This window comes from Heptranchias perlo, chromosome 21 (genome assembly GCF_035084215.1).
Source record: "Heptranchias perlo isolate sHepPer1 chromosome 21, sHepPer1.hap1, whole genome shotgun sequence".
Lineage (NCBI taxonomy): Eukaryota > Metazoa > Chordata > Chondrichthyes > Hexanchiformes > Hexanchidae > Heptranchias > Heptranchias perlo.
In genome coordinates, this window is record NC_090345.1 from 18,135,330 (window position 1) to 18,155,460 (window position 20,131).

At 39.7% G+C, this 20,131-nt stretch overlaps 1 protein-coding gene across 2 annotated transcripts in view; it reads left to right on the plus strand.

Moving 5' to 3' along the window:
• ablim1b (actin binding LIM protein 1b) overlaps positions 1 to 20,131 on the plus strand; it is a 350,583-nt gene that overhangs the window by 40,647 nt on the left and 289,805 nt on the right. Inside the window, exon 2 of one of the 2 annotated variants that reach the window (XM_068002162.1) lies at positions 17,394 to 17,441. The exons of the other annotated variant lie outside the window; for it this stretch is intronic. Within the exon in view, the coding sequence (XP_067858263.1) occupies positions 17,426 to 17,441 (16 nt within the window). The 5' untranslated portion in view covers positions 17,394 to 17,425. The remainder of the gene's footprint in view (positions 1 to 17,393; positions 17,442 to 20,131) is intronic. 2 annotated transcript variants of the gene reach the window in all.

A 20,131-nucleotide genomic window follows, 5' to 3' on the forward strand; every position in this document is an offset into this window, starting at 1 on the left:
TCACTGTAATTGTGGGAAAAAAGTTTGTCAGCGTGGCCTTTGAATTCAAAGGTTGTGAGACCAAGTCACCCAAAGACTTGAGCACATGATCTAGGCTAATACTCCAGTACAGTACAGAGAGAGTGCTGCATTGTTCTTTGAATAACCTGTTAAACAGAGGCCCATTTTGATGGTTGAGGTTGTTAGTAAAGATTCTATATACTATTTGATGAACAGCAACATGTTCTCCTGGTATGCTGATGACATGCAACTCTACCTCTCCTCCGCCATCTTCAACTCCCTGAACCCATTGTGCTGTCTGACTACTTGTCCGATATCAAGTCATGGATAAGCCAGAACTTGCTTCATCTTAACATCAACCAGACTGAAGCCAGCCTGTTCCATTCTTGCCAAAAACTCTGTACTTTGACATGAATGTCACCGGTGACCTGACTAGGGTGGTCTTAGTGCTGTTTGAAAGACTTTAAGCATCTGAATTAGCATGGGGAAGGCAAAAGCATTTTGCTTGTACAGCAAAGTTACTGTACAATTGGACATTTAGATTATGGTAAAGAAAGCCAATTTTATAGGCAAGTTGCTGGAAACCCTACGACAAGAAATCCTTCCCCCTCCCATCCACAGAAGCACCTGGTATCAGGCTCGGGAGGAGGTGGTTCAAACCCGGCTGCTCGAGTTTGCCATGCCAGTCCTGGACTTGACTGTCTCTTATGTCGAGCCTTCACAATGCACACCCTGAGATGGTCTAGGGCCACCAGATTTCCCAGCAGGCTGTCAATGAAATCCTGTGGCCAGTTAGCACATTTACTCTTTCCACAAGGTAATTACTTAGAAGGAATAGCCCTTTGTATCTGTCTCCACAGTAAAAGACCACAAAAAACATACCAGAAATAGTCAGGAACCAAGGGTTTAATGAGAGTGAGGAACTTAAAGTAATTAAGATTAGTAAAGAGAAAGTACTGGAGAAATTAATGGGACTAAAAGCCAACAAATCCCCTGGACCTGATAGCCTACATTTTAAAAGAGGTAGTTTCAGTTTAGTGGATGCATTGGTTTTGATCTTCCAGAATTCCCTAGATTCTAGAATGGTAGCAAATGTAATCCCGCTATTCAAGAAAGGAGGGAGAGAGAAAACAATGAACTATAGGCCATTTAGCCTGACATCAGTAGTAGGAAAAATGCTAGAATCTATTATTAAGGACATAGTAACAGGGCACTTAAAAAATGATATGATATGATTAGGCAGAGTCAATATGGTTTTATGAAAGGGAAATCGTGTTTGACAAATCTATTAAGCGTTTTTTGAGGGTGTAACTAGCAGGGTAGGTAAGGGGGATTTTCAAAATATTAACATATTAGCATGGATTGAGGATTGGTTAACGGACAGAAAACAGAGAGTAGGAATAAACAGGTCATTTTCGGGTTCGCAGGTTATAACTAGTGGGGTGCCGCAAGGATCAGTGCTTGGGCCTCAGCTGTTTTATATATCAGTGAGCTAGATGAGGGGACCGGGTGTAATGTATCCAAGTCTGCTGACGATACAAAGCTAGGTGGGAAAGTAGGCTGTGAGATGAGTGCAAAGAGGCTGCAAAGGGATATACACTGGTTAAATGAGTGGATGAGAAGGTGGCAGATGGGATATAACGTGGAGAAATGTGAGACTAAGAAATGTTGGTAGTCAGAGGGATTTGGGTGTCCTTGTATAGGAATCACAGAAAGTTAACATGCAGGTACAGCAGGAAATTAGGAAGGCAAATGATATGTTAACTTTTATTGCAATGGGGTTGGAGTATATGAGTAAGGAGATCTTGCTGCAATTATATAGGGCTCCAGTGAAACGATACCTGGAGTACTGTGTACAGTTTTGGTCTCCTTGCCTAAGGAAGGATATACTTGCCTTAGAGGGGATTGATTCCTGGGATGAGAGGGTTGCCCTATGAGGAGAGATTAAGTAAAATGGGCTTATATTCTCTGGAGTTTAGAAGAAGAAGAGGCGATCTCATTGAAATGTATAAAATTCTTAGAGGGCTTGACATGGTAGATGCTGAGAGGCTGTTTCCCTTGGCTGGACAGTCTAGAATTAGGGGTCATAGTCTCAATAAAAGAGGTCGGCCAATTAGGACCGAGATGAGGACAAATTTCTCCACTAAAAGGGTTGTGAATCTTTGAAATTCTCTACTTCAGAGGGCTGTGGATGCTCAGTCATTGAGTATATTCAAGATAGATTTTTGGACACTAAGGGAATCAAGGGATATGGGGATAGGGCAGGAAAGTGGAGTTGAGGTAGAAGATCAGCCATGGTCTTATTGAATGACTGAGCAAGCCCGAGGGGCCGAATGGCCTACTCCTGCTCCTAGTTCTTATGTTCTTTAGGTGTTACCCATCAGAAATAAACGAACACCAAAGGACAGTACTGTGCCACCTCCAGCTGCCAACAATCACACACGACATAATAGGGGAAATCGATGTTTTGCACTTGATTTGAATATTGTGCTGAGTATTTATTTGTCATTGGTTACAATATAGCAGGAGTTCAGTGTTATGATTTTGCTCTTTTCCTCATAATTTTTAACTTGTATTCATAGCAAAAAGGCACTTTCCCTCAGCAGATAAAGTCTCCTATGAATCAACTCATGCAGCCGTTATATGTGTTGTGAGTGCAATAACGTGCCATGGAACTAACAATTACCCCTTGGCCGTGGCACAAACAGTGGCTACCACATTGAATATCTCCCACTTTCTCCTGTATGCTCCAAAGGCAGTAAATATCACATCGTCAAACTATTATGTTCAGGCCAAATCAAGCACTTGGATTTATTTACGACTATGAAAATTATACAGAAATAATAAGATACAGAAAGACACTAGTGGTACAATGATTGACTTACACTATACATAAATTGTTTCAAAACAAACACCTAATTAGAATTCTTGCAGTTCTTTTTGATAGCTTTTGACTGAGTCTTTCATGTCCTTATGTAGGAGATTGACCACATAAGACCCCTTATTAACCCCTTTTATGGCTGTTGCAGTGTGAAGCAGGGAACTGAAACCACAGGATTGCTGCTCAATTATATAAGACCATAAGCGATAGGAGCAGGAGTAGGCCATTCAGCCCCTCGAGCCTGCTCCGCCATTCAATGAGATCATGGCTGATCTGATTTTTACCTCAACTCCACTTTCCTGCCTTTGGCTCCCTTGTTGATCAAAAAATTGTCTAACTCAGCCTTGAATGTATTCAATGACTCAGCCGCCACAGCTTTTTGGGGTAAAGAATTCCAAAGATTCACGACCCTCTGGGAGAAGAAATTCCTCCTCATTTCCGTCTTAAACGGGCAACCCCTTATTCTGAGACTATGCCCCCTAGTTTTAGAGTCCCCCATGAGGGGTAACATCCTCTCAGCATCTACCCTATCGAGTCCCCTCAGAATCTTGTATGTTTCAATAAGATCTCCTCTCATTCTTCTAAACTCCAATGAGTATAGACCCAACCTGTTCAATCTTTCCTTATAAGACAACCCTTCCATACCCAGAATCAACCTAGTGAACCTTCTCTGAACTGCCTCCAATGCAAGTATATCCTTCCTTAAATAAGGGCACCAGAACTGTACACAGTACTCCAGGTGTGGTCTCACCAGCACCCTGTACAGTTGTAGCATGACTTCCCTGCTTTTATACTCTATCCCCCTAGAAATAAAGGCCAATATTCCATTTGCCTTCCGGATTACCTGCTGCACCTGTATGTTGACTTTTTGTGTTTTATGTACGAGGACACCTAGATCCCTCTGTACCGCAGCATTTTGTAGTATTTCTCCATTCAAATAATATTTTGCTTTTCAATTTTTCCTCCCAAAGTGGATGACTTCACATTTTCCCACATTTTATTCCATCAGCCAAATTTTTGCCCATTCACTTAACCTGTCAATATCCCTTTGCAGACACTTTGTGTCCTCATTGCAACTTGCTTTTCCACCTATCTTTGTATCATCAGCAAATTTGGCCACAAGATACTCTGTTCCTTCATCCAAGTCATTGATATATATTGTAAATAGTTGAGGCCCCAGCACTGAGCCCTGCAGCACCCCACTAGTTACAGATTGCCGTATTGAAAATTACCCTTTTATCCCGACTCTTTGTTTTCTGTTGGTTAGCCAATCCTCTATCCATGCCAATATATTACTCCCAACACCATAAACTCTTATCTTGTGCAGTAATCTTTTATGTGGCACCTTATCGAATGCCTTTTGGAAATCCAAATATACTGCATCCATTGGTTCCCCTTTATCCACCCTGCCCGTAACTTCCTTAAAGCACTCTAAGAAATTTGTCAGACACGATTTCCCCTTCATAAAACCATGTTGACTCTCCTTGATTGTATTATGAGTCTCCAAATGTCCTGCTACTACTTTCTTAATAATGGATTCTAGCATTTTCCCAATGACAGATGTTAGGCTAACTGGTCTATAGTTACCTGCTTTCTGTCTCACTCCCTTCATGAATAGGGGTATTATGTTTGCAGTTTTCCAATCCGCTGGGACCTTTCCAGAATCTAGTGAATTCTGGAAGATTACAAACAATGCATCCACTATCTCTGTAGCCACTTCCTTTAAGACCCTCAGATGCAAGCCATCAGGTCCAGGGGACTTGTCAGCCTTTAGACCCATTAGTTTACCTAGTACTTTTTCTCTAGTGATAGTGATTGTTTTTAGTTCCTCCCTCCCCTTTGCCCCTTGATTTTCTACTATTATTGGTATGTTATTAGTGTCTTCTACTGTGAAGACAGATACAAAATATCTGTTCAATTCCTCTGCCGTTTCCTCGTTTTCCATTATTATTTCCCCAGTCTCATCCTCTAAGGGACCAATATTTACTTTAGCTACCCTCTTCCTTTTTATATACTTGTAGAAGCTTTAACTGTCAGTTTTTACATTTTTTGATGGTTTACTCTCATAATTTATTTTCTCCCTCTTTATTATTCTTTTAGTCATCCTTTGCTGGTTTTTAAAGTTTTCCCAATCTTTGGGCTTAGCAGTAATCTTTGCCATGTTGTATGTTTGCCTTTAATGTGATGTTAAAGCAGGCTCATTTGATAATAAAATGAATTTTTCTCAGTGGACAGGCAATTGAGATAGCATCTTTTTTTAACAATTAAGTAAATAAGGGATGAACAGTAGTATTTTTGTCACCCAATAGTCTGTTTACTTTTGGCCCCAGACAGCAATTCAACACTCAACCTGTCTAGTTTTCACACATTATCATTGCTTTTAAATTATGTACAACCTGGTTCCTCTTAGAACAGAGCTCCCTTGATGGTTCAGTCATTAGAGATAATAAATTTCGTCTACTTTCCTCAGTTTGTGAATTTGCATATATTAGAAGGATTGTTCAGCCATTTCGCACACGTTGACTCAATCGGTTTCAATGTAACCCTAACAATAAAGTTTGGTTGCCTCTTAATATAACTGGTCAGCATTGACCATCCTGCTGGTACTCTTTTTAACAATCACTAGCTGAAGCCAATTTTAAAATTACCTTTACCCTATCTACCTAATGTCATGTATAGGTGTAATACAGACATTTTTTTTCTACTTGATGCAGGAGGTACACTGCTTTTGTCACACCTAGCATGTGATGAGAACAAATTGCATTTGAAGAACTCAGCATGAAAGTGCATGCTAATACTAATAATAATTCCTCAATAAAGGATTTGCTGCCCTCGTAGTTTGTCATGAATTTGCCATCCTGATCACCAAGGTGCATGTGGAGGCTTTTCAGGGCAAAATTATGGAGCATGCATCAGACATGTGATTGTTTGCTGACCAAAAGTATTTACCAATTGATCTGCATGAAAGCTTGTTCAGTTCCATGTATGATATAGTTGATTCTTGTTACGAGTCTTCAACCGCCTTGTGAATAACAATCATGTTAATTCTTCATCTGTTCACTATAGCCTATCTAGTCTAAATATAATAACCTGAAAGATAAAATATATACTTGCTAAATAAATAGACTTAGATATCTTGGGTATTAATACAGCAGACAAATATTGGCAGAGTTGGGGCTAACATGGCTCCTGGAGAAGGCTCATTGCCTTTCTGTGTGGTCCAGAGCTGGGCAGAGTGGGTATTGCTTTTGCACTGGATGCGTATTTATTTCAGTATTGTACCAGCTTACTGCCTCTGCTTCAGTTTATGCTGCTGCAGCAGAACAGTAAATTAAAACTATTAACATCATGCTGTTTGGGCAGACTGAGTAAGTGTTGTGTATTGTGTTTCACATCTTGGCTTGGGTACAAGCTGGTCATTTCTAAAGCTGGCAATCTCTTCTGATAAAAACAGAAATCGAATGCCTGTGCAAAGACGTTTCTATACTCAGTTTAATGTTAAGTATCTATTCCTCTTAAAAACAAATCAATTTTTTAATTGTCTGAATGTGAAGCAACTCTTCAGTTTTAAATTATGATAGGAAAGTGTGGAACAAATAAAAGTCATTTGGCCCATTAAGTGTTCTCCTTTCAGAAGCATTTGCAATCTGCCTTATCATGGATTCTACCCTGCTCATTTAATATTCTGTGGGAAAGTTCTGTATAAATACTTCCTGATTCCCAAAGATAATGTAATGTGACCTAGAGCTAGATGCTCTGTGTAATACTTTTGCACTGTCTGCCTATCTACTTCATCTTAATGCCTCTGCTATATCAATATCCATCCAGGAATCCATGATTCAACTGCTGCCCTTCACTTGCAACAGTCTCTCCCCCCAGGTCCAAGCATCATAAGAATCATCATAAGCAGTCTAAACCTATGCTTAGAAAATACAATGCCATTTCTCACCAGACATTTATGCAACTGCTTTTGTTTGGAGTCCAGTCTACATTTGTGTTACTGTGGAGGGTGAACAGTTTTCTTCTAATCTCTAGTCTCGCTTGAGGCTTATTAATTGTAAAGTTGCTTGAGGCTGGTTAATTTAAACTTGATGCTTTAAAATAGCAACAAAACCATTCTGATACAACCGGGAAGTTCAAGGGCACACGTGAAAGGCTAAAACTGTCCATTAGTGCTGTTGGAGAGTCAGTCAAAATGTGGAAGTGCATTGTGGGTAATGTCTTACTGCCTCTTCCCTCCCCCTCCCTCACCCAGTCCTTTGCAGTACTGGAGAACAATACTCTCTTTTCCTTTTGAAATCTAAATTCCTCACAATAAAAGATGATGCATTTTAATTGGAGTGAGGAAAGACTATGATTTCAGTTTTCTCTTAAGACAAACACAGTACTAGCTTCTGATAGGATAATGTACACTTTTGTTCATTTTCAAAGAGGATTTTTGTATTTGTTAGGATTTGAACTTTTGCTAACACATGAATTATTTTTAGTTAAAAAATATTTAGCACTTAGCAAGGAATCTGTCAACAATAAACATTCAACTTTAGAACATCTTCACCTTGACTCTTATGAGATATGTGTAGAAGCAATGTTTGACTACCCTTCATAATGCAGAGCTCTGCAGTTTGAATCTACTTAACTGTTCATTTTTTTTTTACAAGATAAAGTTATTGAATTGATGTTTTGAAAGAGGAAATAAAATGACAAAATGAAAAGTTCACAACCACAAGACTTTGTTTTTTCACCAAAAGGTAGATATATTCTTTCCAGTCACCTTCTGGTTGGTTTTGATATAAATAATATCAAGTATGTGACTCCGGAAGGGATACTGCAACTTAAATTTATCTTTTGAAAATGAAAATCTTATTTATATACTTATATATAGGAGACTGTTTCATCACCTGTCCCGCATGTAGTTGCAGTGACGAGCTGGATCCAACCTCCCTCATCTCCTGCTTTATTCTGTCCTTTTGGGAATTTAGGAATTATTTTTAGTTAAAAATATTTTGCCGTATTTGATGGTGGCCCAGCTGGCAGAAACAACTTGTAACTTAGCTATATAGAGTGGAAGATCCCAGGTTCGATTCATGCTAAGCTTGTCGGGATATCTGTAGAGATGGGCCCCCTGAGTAGGGAGGGGAAAATGTGGCATGGGTTCTGCTGTTTATTGTTATCTAATGACCTTGTGGGGAAGTGAAATTGTGGGGACACTGAATGAGGGCAAGATCATGCTTGGGTATTCTGCCCCATGTAGTAGAATAGCCCATTAATACTAACTCTCTACGCTCACACTTGAAAAATGGCCGCTTGGGAAATTACCAGGCGGTAGGATGGGATCCAGAGTTGGCTGACCAGCAGTGTGGAGCTGTATGAGTTAGTGCCTTTAGGAGGGATGTGAGGAAGAAAACTCATTTTATAAATATCGTGAGGAATCTGATTCATGTGATTCCACGCTTGTGACTTTCTACTGTAACAGATGGGACCCTGATTGATGCTGTAAAACTCCCTGGTTTTGTCTGCTGTTACTGTGTAAAGTATACAACTTAAAATTGGTTAAGAAGAATTAGCACGGTCTACATGATGGGTCAAAGGGGAAATGCACTGTTTTGTAGCACCAAAAGGAATAGTCCAGGAAGGTCTGCGGCTCGGTGTAGGCTGAGTTTGCTTATCCGAGCTAGTGTGGCGGTGGAAGTTCCACAATGGGATTTAGCAGCCCTGAGACGTGGAGATGGAAAATTGGCCAGGATTCACACTTCTGATCTTTACGCAATGATTCCTGTTCTAAATATGAGTTGTGTTTACAGCAGGTGAGGACAGAATTGGGCTCAGCTGTCATGTTCTTCATGATCACATGTCCTGCTGACATTCAGGCGGCAGTTAAACTTTTTCACAACAAAATGAATTGGTTTCGAGTCCACGTCAACACATTGGTGGCAGTATAATTGGGATCAGTTCTTGAGCTGACGCACAAACATACTATAGCCAAGGAAACTAACTCACAATAGTTTGAGTTTGAAGTGGTTCCAGTCTGGTGTAAAGCATATTTTTAAAAATACCCATACAGTCCATTAGAATGTTTTTAAGGTTACAAAAGAATAGACACTCCTGCCCTTTCCCTCCTAACATTAAAAAAAAAGCACTCTAGGACATGACATTTTGTGGAGTGTGCTTACAAATTCCTCTTTTGTGGCTGATTTTACTGTGACTTGGACAGATGCACAGTTAGCAGTATAACTCTGATCTGCCAGTTGCATATTGCTCATCCCACATGCAGTATAGAGTCTGGTAGCTATAGTATGACAACAGCTTTACTGTCCAGGTTCACATAGAGAGATAGTCATTTGGGCAAGGTAACAGAGCACTGCCAGTGCCCTAGAACAATAGTTCAGCATGAGTTAGTATCTCCAGGTTAGGGGAAATAATTGGAGAGAAAATCACACAGAAAATAAACAACTCCCTGTGCCATGTAACACTGTACAAACTGTACTTGGCCCTTTAGTGTATCTCTATGCCTTCATTCCATGTTTTGTTACAGCTACAGTCAGTCAGTTAGTTAGACAAGTAACACAAGAGTTCAGAGAGGGTGGGAGCTTGGAGTGGATGAGGGGGCTGCTGTAATGAACAGCAGAATATCCAAACAGAACTATGTCCTGTATTCTTTATTCTCCGCAGAAAAAATATGTACTTACGATTAATAGTGCCTTTAATGTGGGTGCAATATGGTGAGGCATTAAGATAGGAGATAGAATAGCTAACAGGATAGAATGGCAACTATAAGGAATTAAACTTGCTGATTTGAAAAAAAGCTGTTAGAAAGCAGTAAGCATTTTGTAGAAGGAAAATAGACTTTAGATGAGGTAACTAATCTTCTGAAGAGCCCAGATGTTTAGGCTGCATTCTGCAGGTTAAATATGGAGCAGCCCTTAGCACCCAATTTCCCTGATTTGGTTTTGATTTAAAAGTGACAACAGCTGTGAATGTCAAAACAAAGCCAGAAATGCCTGTGTATGGAGAACACTAAATAAAGGTTTGTTTTGCCTCCACTAACTGCAGCGTCTATATCAAAAATCTCATGCTATAAACTTTCACACATCCAGTGGGACATTCCAGGAATCTGAGCACTTCCATTGGCATCACCCCAGCAGAGATTACAAGCCAGAAACGCAGCAGGTCCTCTCGCAGCATGCTGAGAGAGATTCGAGGCTGAACTGGGGAGCTTTTCCTGCACCCCCTAAGGATCATAAGTTCTAGGTACACAATATGCAATGCTTTACCCAGTTATAAACAACAAATTGAACTGGTCTGCAACAAACTGAAAGAGCAGCTTGATTTGAGACTTTTTTTTGGGAGGAGGGGGAAGTGTAACTCACAGTGAGTATCTTCCAGATTAGAGCACAATTGTGAATAAGGGCTGAATTGTCCAATAAATTTTCCTATAGCCAAGTCCATTCCTCCCTCGAAGAAGAACACTTATTTGATTTTATTTTTCCCTAGGGCTTTGATACTGTCATTGTTCAAAATAAAATTGATAACTGAATACTTCATATATGAAAGCTCCATCATTCATCTTTGATATACAGTGAAAGGCCATGCTGATACATTGCTGGCGCAGGGTAATGGGAGTATGCTGGAAAGAATCTTATTATCAGAGATTTTGACTGATCAATAAATCTCCAGGCTTTGTTTTACATAAGCAGAGCTGTTTGAACAAGCTTCCATTCACAGTGCAGTAAGTGAAGATGCTGGAATCAAATCTAAAACCATGTTGTCATCTGCAAATCTTTCTGTAATTCTGGAAGTGAGCATTTGAAGTTCCAGTGACACTTTTCAAACAGTTTACGGTTTCTATCATACTAAGCTCAGTTGGTAATTTACTGATGATCCCACTCATAGGTCAGTTAAAATGTTGAGAGGACAATCCAACATAACCTTGTTTCAGGAAGGAATTTTGCCGCTTTCAATGTACAATGAACGACTCAAGACTCCAACATTCGACTTGCTTTTTTTTTTAACCCTTTTTGATCGCAAACCCTTAGCAGTCTTTAATAAGCAACAACTGAAGGGTCAGTAGCGAACAATTAAGCCAACTGACATTGTAATTGTTTTCAAGAAAAAAGCTGGGAAAAGAGTAAAGATTATTTACCTTTACCTTAAAATAACAAAGTAACAAGGAGCAATCTATCAGTTTGTTTCTAATGATTTGCATTTTTCTGGGTTACACTGCTGCTTCTCCCTAGAATTGATTCTGAGGGTTCACTACCTTCCACCTCTGTCTTAGCCAGGAGGACAGGCAGGGGATGGGCTGGGTGCCCTCACCTCTCAATGGTAGTTACTTTGCCAATCATGGAATAATTGTAAGGAGCAGATATGCCTGCAGTTGACAAGATACAGTATTACTAGCTGGTCAGTTTGCCTTCCTGCCTACAAATTAGAAGTCTGAAACTTGTGTTGAAGCCAAACTAGTGTGCAAGTCAGTCACCCAGATTCCCAGAACAATGAATAGTATAACATTGTATTAGTTTAGGAAATCCATGACGATGTTTGAGTACATTTTGATGACTGAAATTGACAGCAGTGATGCATAAGCATTCATCCATGGTCATGTAAATATAATTTTCAGGTTCTTCTTCCTTTATTAAAATTCTATATCTGCAGTTGACATTTAATCTTGAAATCTTTATTTTGTTTTCCAAAAGTAACTGCAAAAGAGTCCAGTGTTTATTTAAGATGTCAGCTATGGTTTAGTGGGTAGCACTCTTGCTTCTGATGTCAGAAGGTTGTGGGTTCAGGCCCCACTCTAGGGACTTGAGAATGCCTAATTTAGGCTGGCACTTCAGTGCAGGACTGTAGGGAGCACTGCATTGTTGGAAGTGCTGTCTTTTGGATGAGATGTTAAAATGAGGCCCCATCTGCCCATGTGGACGTAAAGAAATCCCATGATATTATTCGAAGAAGAGCAAGGGAGTTCTCCCGGTGTCCTGGCCAATATTTCTCCCTCAACCAAAATCACTAAAACAGAATATCTGGCCATTTATTTCATTGATGTTTGCGGGACCTTGCTGTGTTCGTATTTCCTACATTACAACAATGACTACACTTCAAAATTACTTTGTTGGTTGTAAAGCGCTTTGGGACATCATGAGGTCGTGAAAGGTGCTATATAAATCTTACTTTAAAAAATTTACTTGGTTTAATTTATTCCTCATCCACTGTGTTAATTGAGATCTTCACTTGCACTGCACCGGCATGTCATCTTGTAGATGCCATGCATTTGTAAAGTCTGCAATCACTGGAAGTACAAATATAATTTTGAGAAGATTTAACTCCCTGCACTTGAGAGGAGGTATCCAGTTGGAGCAATAATTGGTATTTTACTATATATTTGCTGTTTACATCTGAAAAATATGCAATATAATAGGTAAATGTCAAATTGTGTTATAAGCAGATTATGTGGAGCAACATTAAATATTTAACTGTAGTTATAGTTCAGTGTTAACAATGCACATTGAGTTCAGCATGGAGGAATGGCCAAGATGGCGAGATAGTACTGTGTAATTTAATGCAACACAGAATGCTCTGTCTTGACGTAGTGAAGCAAAAATAAAGTTTCTTATTTGTTTAACAGTTATACATATTTATTATAACTTTTATTTATCATGGAGTTGACAGCTGAGATTGAAAGAAAAATTGTGAATAGTAGAAATTTGAAATACAAACAAAGTGCTAGAAATGCACAATTGATCAGTCGTCATTTCATAGGTTAATGTTTCATATTGGAGCCTCCAACAGAACTGGCCATAGTTAATAGCTGAGGTGGGAAGATAGCACTGTGTAAACCAACATAAGACTGAACTGCCTGTCCTAATATAGGGAAACAAGGAAAGGATTTCCTATTTACTTAACAATTACACAAGTTGAGAGAAATGCACAGATATTGCGCCTGACAATGACTACAACTTTCTGCGTGACCTCGCTGTCGTGTAGTGAAAGTTTGTAAAAAAAAAAGGTTGTTTAACACTTTCTTACTTTAAAATGTACCACTTGAAGGAGGATTCAGAGCAAATATTAAACACCCATCAAAGACATGCACCTTCTGAATGCAGTTCTTAATTTCTACAACATATGTAATGGCACTGTGATTTACCCCAGCAGTAATTCATTGGGTTCAGTTTGGAAAACGAGTTCATATTTGATGTATGAAAACTGTTACCACTTCTTTCCTTCAAAGAGGAGACAATTATGGGGCAGAATTTGGGTGCCAGCCTATTGAAGGCTCTCCAATGTGTTGTGTCATGAAATAGCAAAGTGGGACTTTGTGCGCCTGATTCATTGCGTAGATGACCAGGTAATTCCTCACAGGGAGGAGGGGAATCAGCATTGAGTCACTCATGGATGCTACGAGGTACCTCTGGAATCTAGCTAAAAAAGTTGCATTGCAGAGGCCTATAACAGGTTGATTAATTACATATCCTCACACTAGGTATACGATGGATGGTATGAAGGAAGGACCAAACAGAAGGGGAGAATATTTTTTTTAAAAGGAACAATTATTTAACAAGAAATACAAAAAAATCAATGAAAGGGAGTGTTTGTTGGGTTCTTCATTCATAATTAATAAACCTGATATATACCTATGACTACTCAGTTAACCATCATTGTCGACATTAGGTTATTCTGTTGGCCTTTAGAATACTCACAACAGTGTGAGGTTTTATAATTGAGTGAGCTCAAGTTGTAAGAAATGTCAATTTTTTTTCCTCACTCTTTCTGCTGATTTTCTTCTTATACCCTCCTCTCCTGGAACTGTTGACTTGTGCTGCCACATGGTTCCACAGATGTTGGCAGATTTCTGCTACCTGCACAAGTAGCAATTCAGCATGTGTAAGCCTGGACAGTGAGTATTGGTTGCCTATTCAAACATGGAGGGGTTGGGGGGTGGCAAAATCACAGCCATGCCCGATCCTGCCACATGCCCTAACTCTTCTCCCAATCCCTGATCAGTGTCTGAATTTCCACCCCACTTTGTGAAGTGCCTTGGGATGTTTCACTGTGGTAAAGGTGCCATATATATATAAGTTGTTGTTGTCATTGTCGTCATCACTCTTGTCGTTGTCCTTAACTGACATTCCCACAATTACATCCAGCAAGGGTCACTGGACAGTATGTAAAAGATGGATCCCCAGATGATTTTCCTCTCCCTACCATGGGAATGCTGAAGACAATTGTAAAGCTGCCTTGGCGTAGATCAGCCAACTCAGCACACATCAGGGACCTATACGATCTGTAAAGCTCAGTATAACACCACATAACACACTTACCCACTGAGCCCTTGATTATTTTAATTTTTAAATTGCTCTGTATTGGTTTTCAGTGTCATAAATTCATGTGTGGTTGAGCTGGAAAGAAATAAAATTAACAATGAAAATTGCAAATTTCCTGGAGTGTTTGATGCTCACACTCATTACCATTTGAAATATTCTTTTGTGATATTTTTAATGTAATTCTCTAAAGAAGTGAACTGTAATTATACCACAATGGCCCTGATTCTCCCTACTAGTACAAAAGGAATTCTGTAGTTATCAGCTGTGCCTGTTTTCCCCTCGCTGACTGATTGCAATAGTATGGAGCACATGCAGCTACAGTAGCAACAGGGAGTTTTACCTGCAAGTATGACTCCCGTGGAATGCACTACAGCCAGGCAAGGGGGAAACTAGAAATCAGGATTTAAAAAAAAAATTCAGAACTACTTCCACAAAAATATTCCAAATTTACACATTAATTTGTTGAACTTGATTTACTACTGTCGTAGATGTGCTTCATGCAAAACCTTAAAGGACAATGACAGTATTGTAAATTATTAAATTTAAAATGATGAAACGTTTTGATAGAGTAGATAGGCAGAAACTGTTTCCACTGGCAGGAGGGTCGGTAACCAGGGGAGACAGATTTAAGATAATTGTTAAAAGAACCAGGGGGCAGATGAGGAGAATTTTTTTTTATGCAGCGAGTTATGATCTGGAATGCACTGCCTGAAGGAGTGGTGGAAGCAGATTCAATAGTAACTTTCAAAAGGGAATTGGATATATACTTGAAATGGAAAAATTTGTAGGGCTAAGGGGAAATAGCAGGGGAGTGGGTCTATATTGGATAGCTCTTTCACAGGCACGATGGGCTGAATGATCCTGTTGAAATTGGAATGCTCTTTCACCAAATACAAAAATATCCCATAATTACAAACCACATCTTTTTATCAAATGCTTTAGCTCCTGTAACGTCTATAATGGGACTCCGTATATCCCTCCTACAAATTCCACATCAGTATAGCCTTCAAATATTTTTCTACCTTCTCCACAGTCTGGCACTCAAACGTTTGTTTGCTCTGGCTTTCAGTGCACACTGATACATAGGCTATTTGTTCACAGTAATTAGAAACAGAGGTGGAAGCTGACTCTCGCCCTCCGTCGACTGAGGCTGGCTTTTCCTTGCAGACATTCCTTGGAATCTAGTTACAGCTATATTGTTAAACAACGCAATTTCTAGGAAAGTGCCTGACATTTTATTGTAGAGCAGTTTGATAACTGGACAAAACAAGGGAACAATGGGGCCTACAGGATCCTCCCCATCACTTTCTGATACTGCATTTCTACACAGAGAAAGCAAAAATTTTGTCTCAGGTGCCAAAATCAGAACTAGATTATGCTCACTTAGCAACAGTCAATTTATTGCTGCCTAATACTGTTAGAAGGTGCCTTGTTTTTTCAATAATTGTTTTCCAATGTATTATTTTAAGACTGTTGTCATACTCAGACTATAAACTTTTTTGAGTAATGCGTGGTTGGCAAACTTGAGTTATGCTACAGTCATGCAAAGCCCAAGGTCATATGGGGCTAATCTCACAGCTCTTGCCCGAGGACACTTTGGGTGACCTCACAGCCACATTACATGACACAATTCACATTGATGCAAAGCTGAGAATGTTTCAGCTCTGCACGAAACATATAATACACTTTCAATTCTGAGAATATGAAAATGATACTTGCATTTATGTTATGTCATCGCATCAAAACATTTCTAAGGCAGAATTTACAATCTGGGACTACAAAGGGGCATTGCTTTCTGAATTAAAGTATCTCATGAGACACTTCTAGGTATTTTGTAGAACCATTTCTGGGACAGTACAATTGAATATTGACAATATCAGTACAAGATATCATGGCCTTGATTTTAATTCTCGGGCCAGAACGAGGCAAAGTGAGCGTCCGCCACTGGAGACCGAGGGTAACTGTCCCCAGCACAAGGTAAGTGCTGTGGGAGAGGAATCCGGTAAGGGGGAGGAGAGGATAGGGAAGCCCACGGTTTCATTTTTCGGCCGGGAGGAGCACTGCTGCTTCTCCTGGCTCACAAGGAAACTAAACAAAACATTTAAAAACTTACCATTTCTGCCAGGCAGGGGGAGTTAAAATCGACCCCCTTGCGTTTGTGAATTGTGCACTTAAAAATATAAAGTGAAAGTGTTGGCATGGGAAACATAAGGCACATATTTATTCTACATCATTAGCATCACTGTGTCAGCTTTAGCAGCGGTACAGATTGTTCCAGAAACAGTGACATCCTACAATATTCTACAACCTGCTGCCATGCCTCTTTAAGCAATCCAGTATATAATTGCCTTGTTCAGCAGGCTGGTTAACCTATTCCTCACCATACTGAAAGTATTGAGACAATTGGTGGGTGGGAGCAGCAGCCTCCTCCTGGACTTTACCCTTTTATCTGAAGACTCCTTCGGAGCCTGTTCCATATTTAGAACCGTATTTTCAGAATGTTCCTGGGGTCACCTTGGCTCCAAAGGTATTATTCAGATTTCATCCTTTTGTTTATAAATCAATTAAATACTAAAACTCTATGGCCTCACAAATAAATAAGTATCCACATCGAACCCATGGAAGGCAAATATTTAAGGTCATCTAATATTTGTCTACTGGGCAGGTCTGACAATGTGATGTGTAATTAATTTCCATGTGCCTATTTTTGTAAAAACCTTTTTTACTCAGTGTAAAGACAGTCTGATACTTGCCGACTCATTTGTTTTTAGTGATTTGTTTTATAAAAGTAACTGTTTGCATTCTGTTAGAATGTTACTCATGTTCTCCTCCTGTGTTGTAAACTTTGATGGTTCCACACAACAACTTGCACTTATATAGTGCCTTTTAACATAGTAAAACGTCCCAAGGCACTTCTCAGGAGCATTATCAAATAAAATGTGACACCTAGCCGCACAAAGAGATATTAGGACAGGTGACCAAAAGCTTGGTCGAAGAGGTAGGTTTTAAGGCATGTCTTAAAGGAGGAGAGAGAGGTAGAGAGGCGGAGATGTTTAAGGAAGGAATTCCAGAGCTTAGGACCTAGGTAGCTGAAGGCACAGCTACCAATGGCAGAGCGATGAAAATCGGGGATGCGCAAGAGGCCGTAATTATACATTTATGCATTTATTCTTTATACATTATTTATTATACAGAATACGTTTGAAGCAGAGGAAGATACAGGACAATGGAGACCGAGCAAGGTAATGGGATGAATTTTGGATTGCTCTAGCAAAAAGCTGGCACAGACACAATGGACAGAATTGTCTCCCTCTATGCTGTAAATGTTTATGCTTCATTATATTAAAAGCTTGCAGTAACCTAAGGTTTAATTTTTGTTTTTAACTTCTAATCTTTTTTGGGGGGTTGCTAGCTAGGAGGAGCAAATCTTTCATTTCTGTAGATACAACAGCTTAAGTTCTTTTCACCCATTAACTTTCAGTGACAATCTCAGTTGTAATACTTTGTATAATTGATTCTGGTTAATACAAATCTGATGATCTCAAAAAGAGATGTGGCCTACAAATAGTTCCCATTTTATTTATGGACCATGAACTCAGCCATCCCCATTTTTATATTGATATTATTCCAAAAGAGTGTTAAAATTCTCACCTTATGATCTGACTATAGAATCTTAGAATTCTGTGCAGTTCTCCAGGAGAGATAACTATACTATACTAGACAATAGTTTATAAAATTAATGCTGGTGGTTGCTGTAAGCACAGAAAAACTTATAGGATTTGTACAAGGGTACCAACAGGCATAGTAACATAGGAAGATAGGAACAGAACATAGGAACAGGAATAAGCCATTCAGCCCCTCAAGCCTGTTCTGCCATTCAAATAGATCATGGCTGATCTGCACCTCAGCTCCATCTACCCGCCTTGTTGCGTAACCCTTAATACTCTTGCCTAACAAAAAAATCAATCAATCCCAGTTGAAATTTTCAATTGACCGAGCTTCAACAGTTTTTTAGGGGAGAGAGTTGCAGATTTCCACTATCTTTTGTGTGCAGAAGTGCTTCCTGACCTCAACCCTGAATGGCCGAGCTGTAATTTTAAGGTTATGCCTTAATGTTCTGGACTCCCCTACCAGAGGAAATAGTTTCTCTCAATCTACTCTATCAAATCCTTTAATCATCTTAAACACCTCAATTAGATCAATCCTTAATCTTTTATACTCAAGGGAATACAAGCCTAGACTATGCAGCCTGTTCTCATAATTTAATCCTTTTAGCCTCCGTATCATTCTGGCAGCCGATATCTCATGGTCAAATGCCTGTTCCAAAACTTGGGTTGAGGACTACATGGTTGACTCTGTGTTCCTGTGGGTAAGACACAGAGTTCCAGATAAAAACACTGTCGAATAGCATCATACAGTGCAGAAGGAGGCCATTCAACCCATCGTGCCTGTACCGGCTCTTTGAGAGAGCTATCCAATTAGTCTCACTCCCCTGCTTTTTTTCCCATAGCCCTGCGATTTTTTTCTTTTGAAGTATATATCCAATTCCCTTTTGAAGGTTACCATTGGATCTGCTTCCACAACCCTTTCAGGCAGTGCATCCCAAATCATTACTTGCAGCATAAAAAAAAATTCTCATCTCCCTAAAGAAGGCGCCACAACTACATGATGTTCCTTGCAAAATTTTGCATCTGCTATTCTGTACCAATATTTTGGATTAATACTCAATGTTGAGATAACATGGCATGAGCATTTGTATTCCTGGTACAAGCATGGAGATCTGACATAAGTGCTATAGCTCTTGTGATGCCATAGAAATAACCTTGTGGAAGACTAGGAGTTGAACCAAAGTTTTTGAGAAGTTGATTATACAAAGTTTGGTTTCCATTTAATATAACCAGATCAGTTAAGGAATATATAAAGCTACTGATGCATTGTTGGTTGGCCTATTCCATCATCTATTCTACTCCATGCTTTTATATGTGGCACTATTGAACAAAGGCATGCTTCTTCTGTTAATTTTAAGAAATCAATATTTCCCATTTGGAATACATTTAAAGGGCTTTATATTACTGAAGGGTTATTATCCTTTGTTACTTATGAATTTGTTGAACAATCCAGCATCCTGCAAGCCTGCTAAATTTTGTTTGGTTAACTTCCTGACTTTATAACACTCATTGCCAGATGTCTAATCTGCTCTAAGCTGCCCTGAGTCTTTGTTTTTTTCTCCTGAAGATTATTTTCAGTTCAGCAACTATTATTACATGATTGTCATGGCAATGAAATGGAATAATTTTTTGGTTGCATGAATCTATTAACTGTAATTCTTGACAACTCGGGTTTCACAAATGTTTTCAGCGTTATTAGTCAATGTACAATGCTTTGGATTAGAATTCATTTCTGAAATTTAACCCATTGTGCTAACAGGCTTCAGTGGCTGCTCAGCAAAAGAGTTCATTCACCAACATCAGCAAGTTTACGGTTGCTTTATTTTCCTGTAACCTAGGGGGCAATTTCCTCCTCCTGGTTACCAGTTCTTGCCTGAGAAACGGACGACTGGCAGAGGAAAATTTGGTGGGGACATTTTGTGCAGCCATTTTCCCCTCTGAATCAATTTTCAGGCAGGTCCAAAACAGGCGTGAGGCTGTTTAAATATGCAAATCGGCGTCCTGCACCATGGAGAAATAGGCAGAGCATGCATGGCGTATACCAGTCCCACTTTCGACAAGCGGTGACAGGTCGAACCAGTGGTCCTTAAAGGGACCACTGGAGGCTTCTCCAAAAAAAGTAAGTTTTTTAAAGGATTTTTGTGAGGCCAGGAAAAGCAAGAACGCTCCCTCCCCCCCACCCCGGCAAGACCGCTCCCTCCCCCCACACCCCGGCAAGACCGCTCCCTCCCCCCCACCCCGGCAGGACCGCTCCCTCCCCCCCC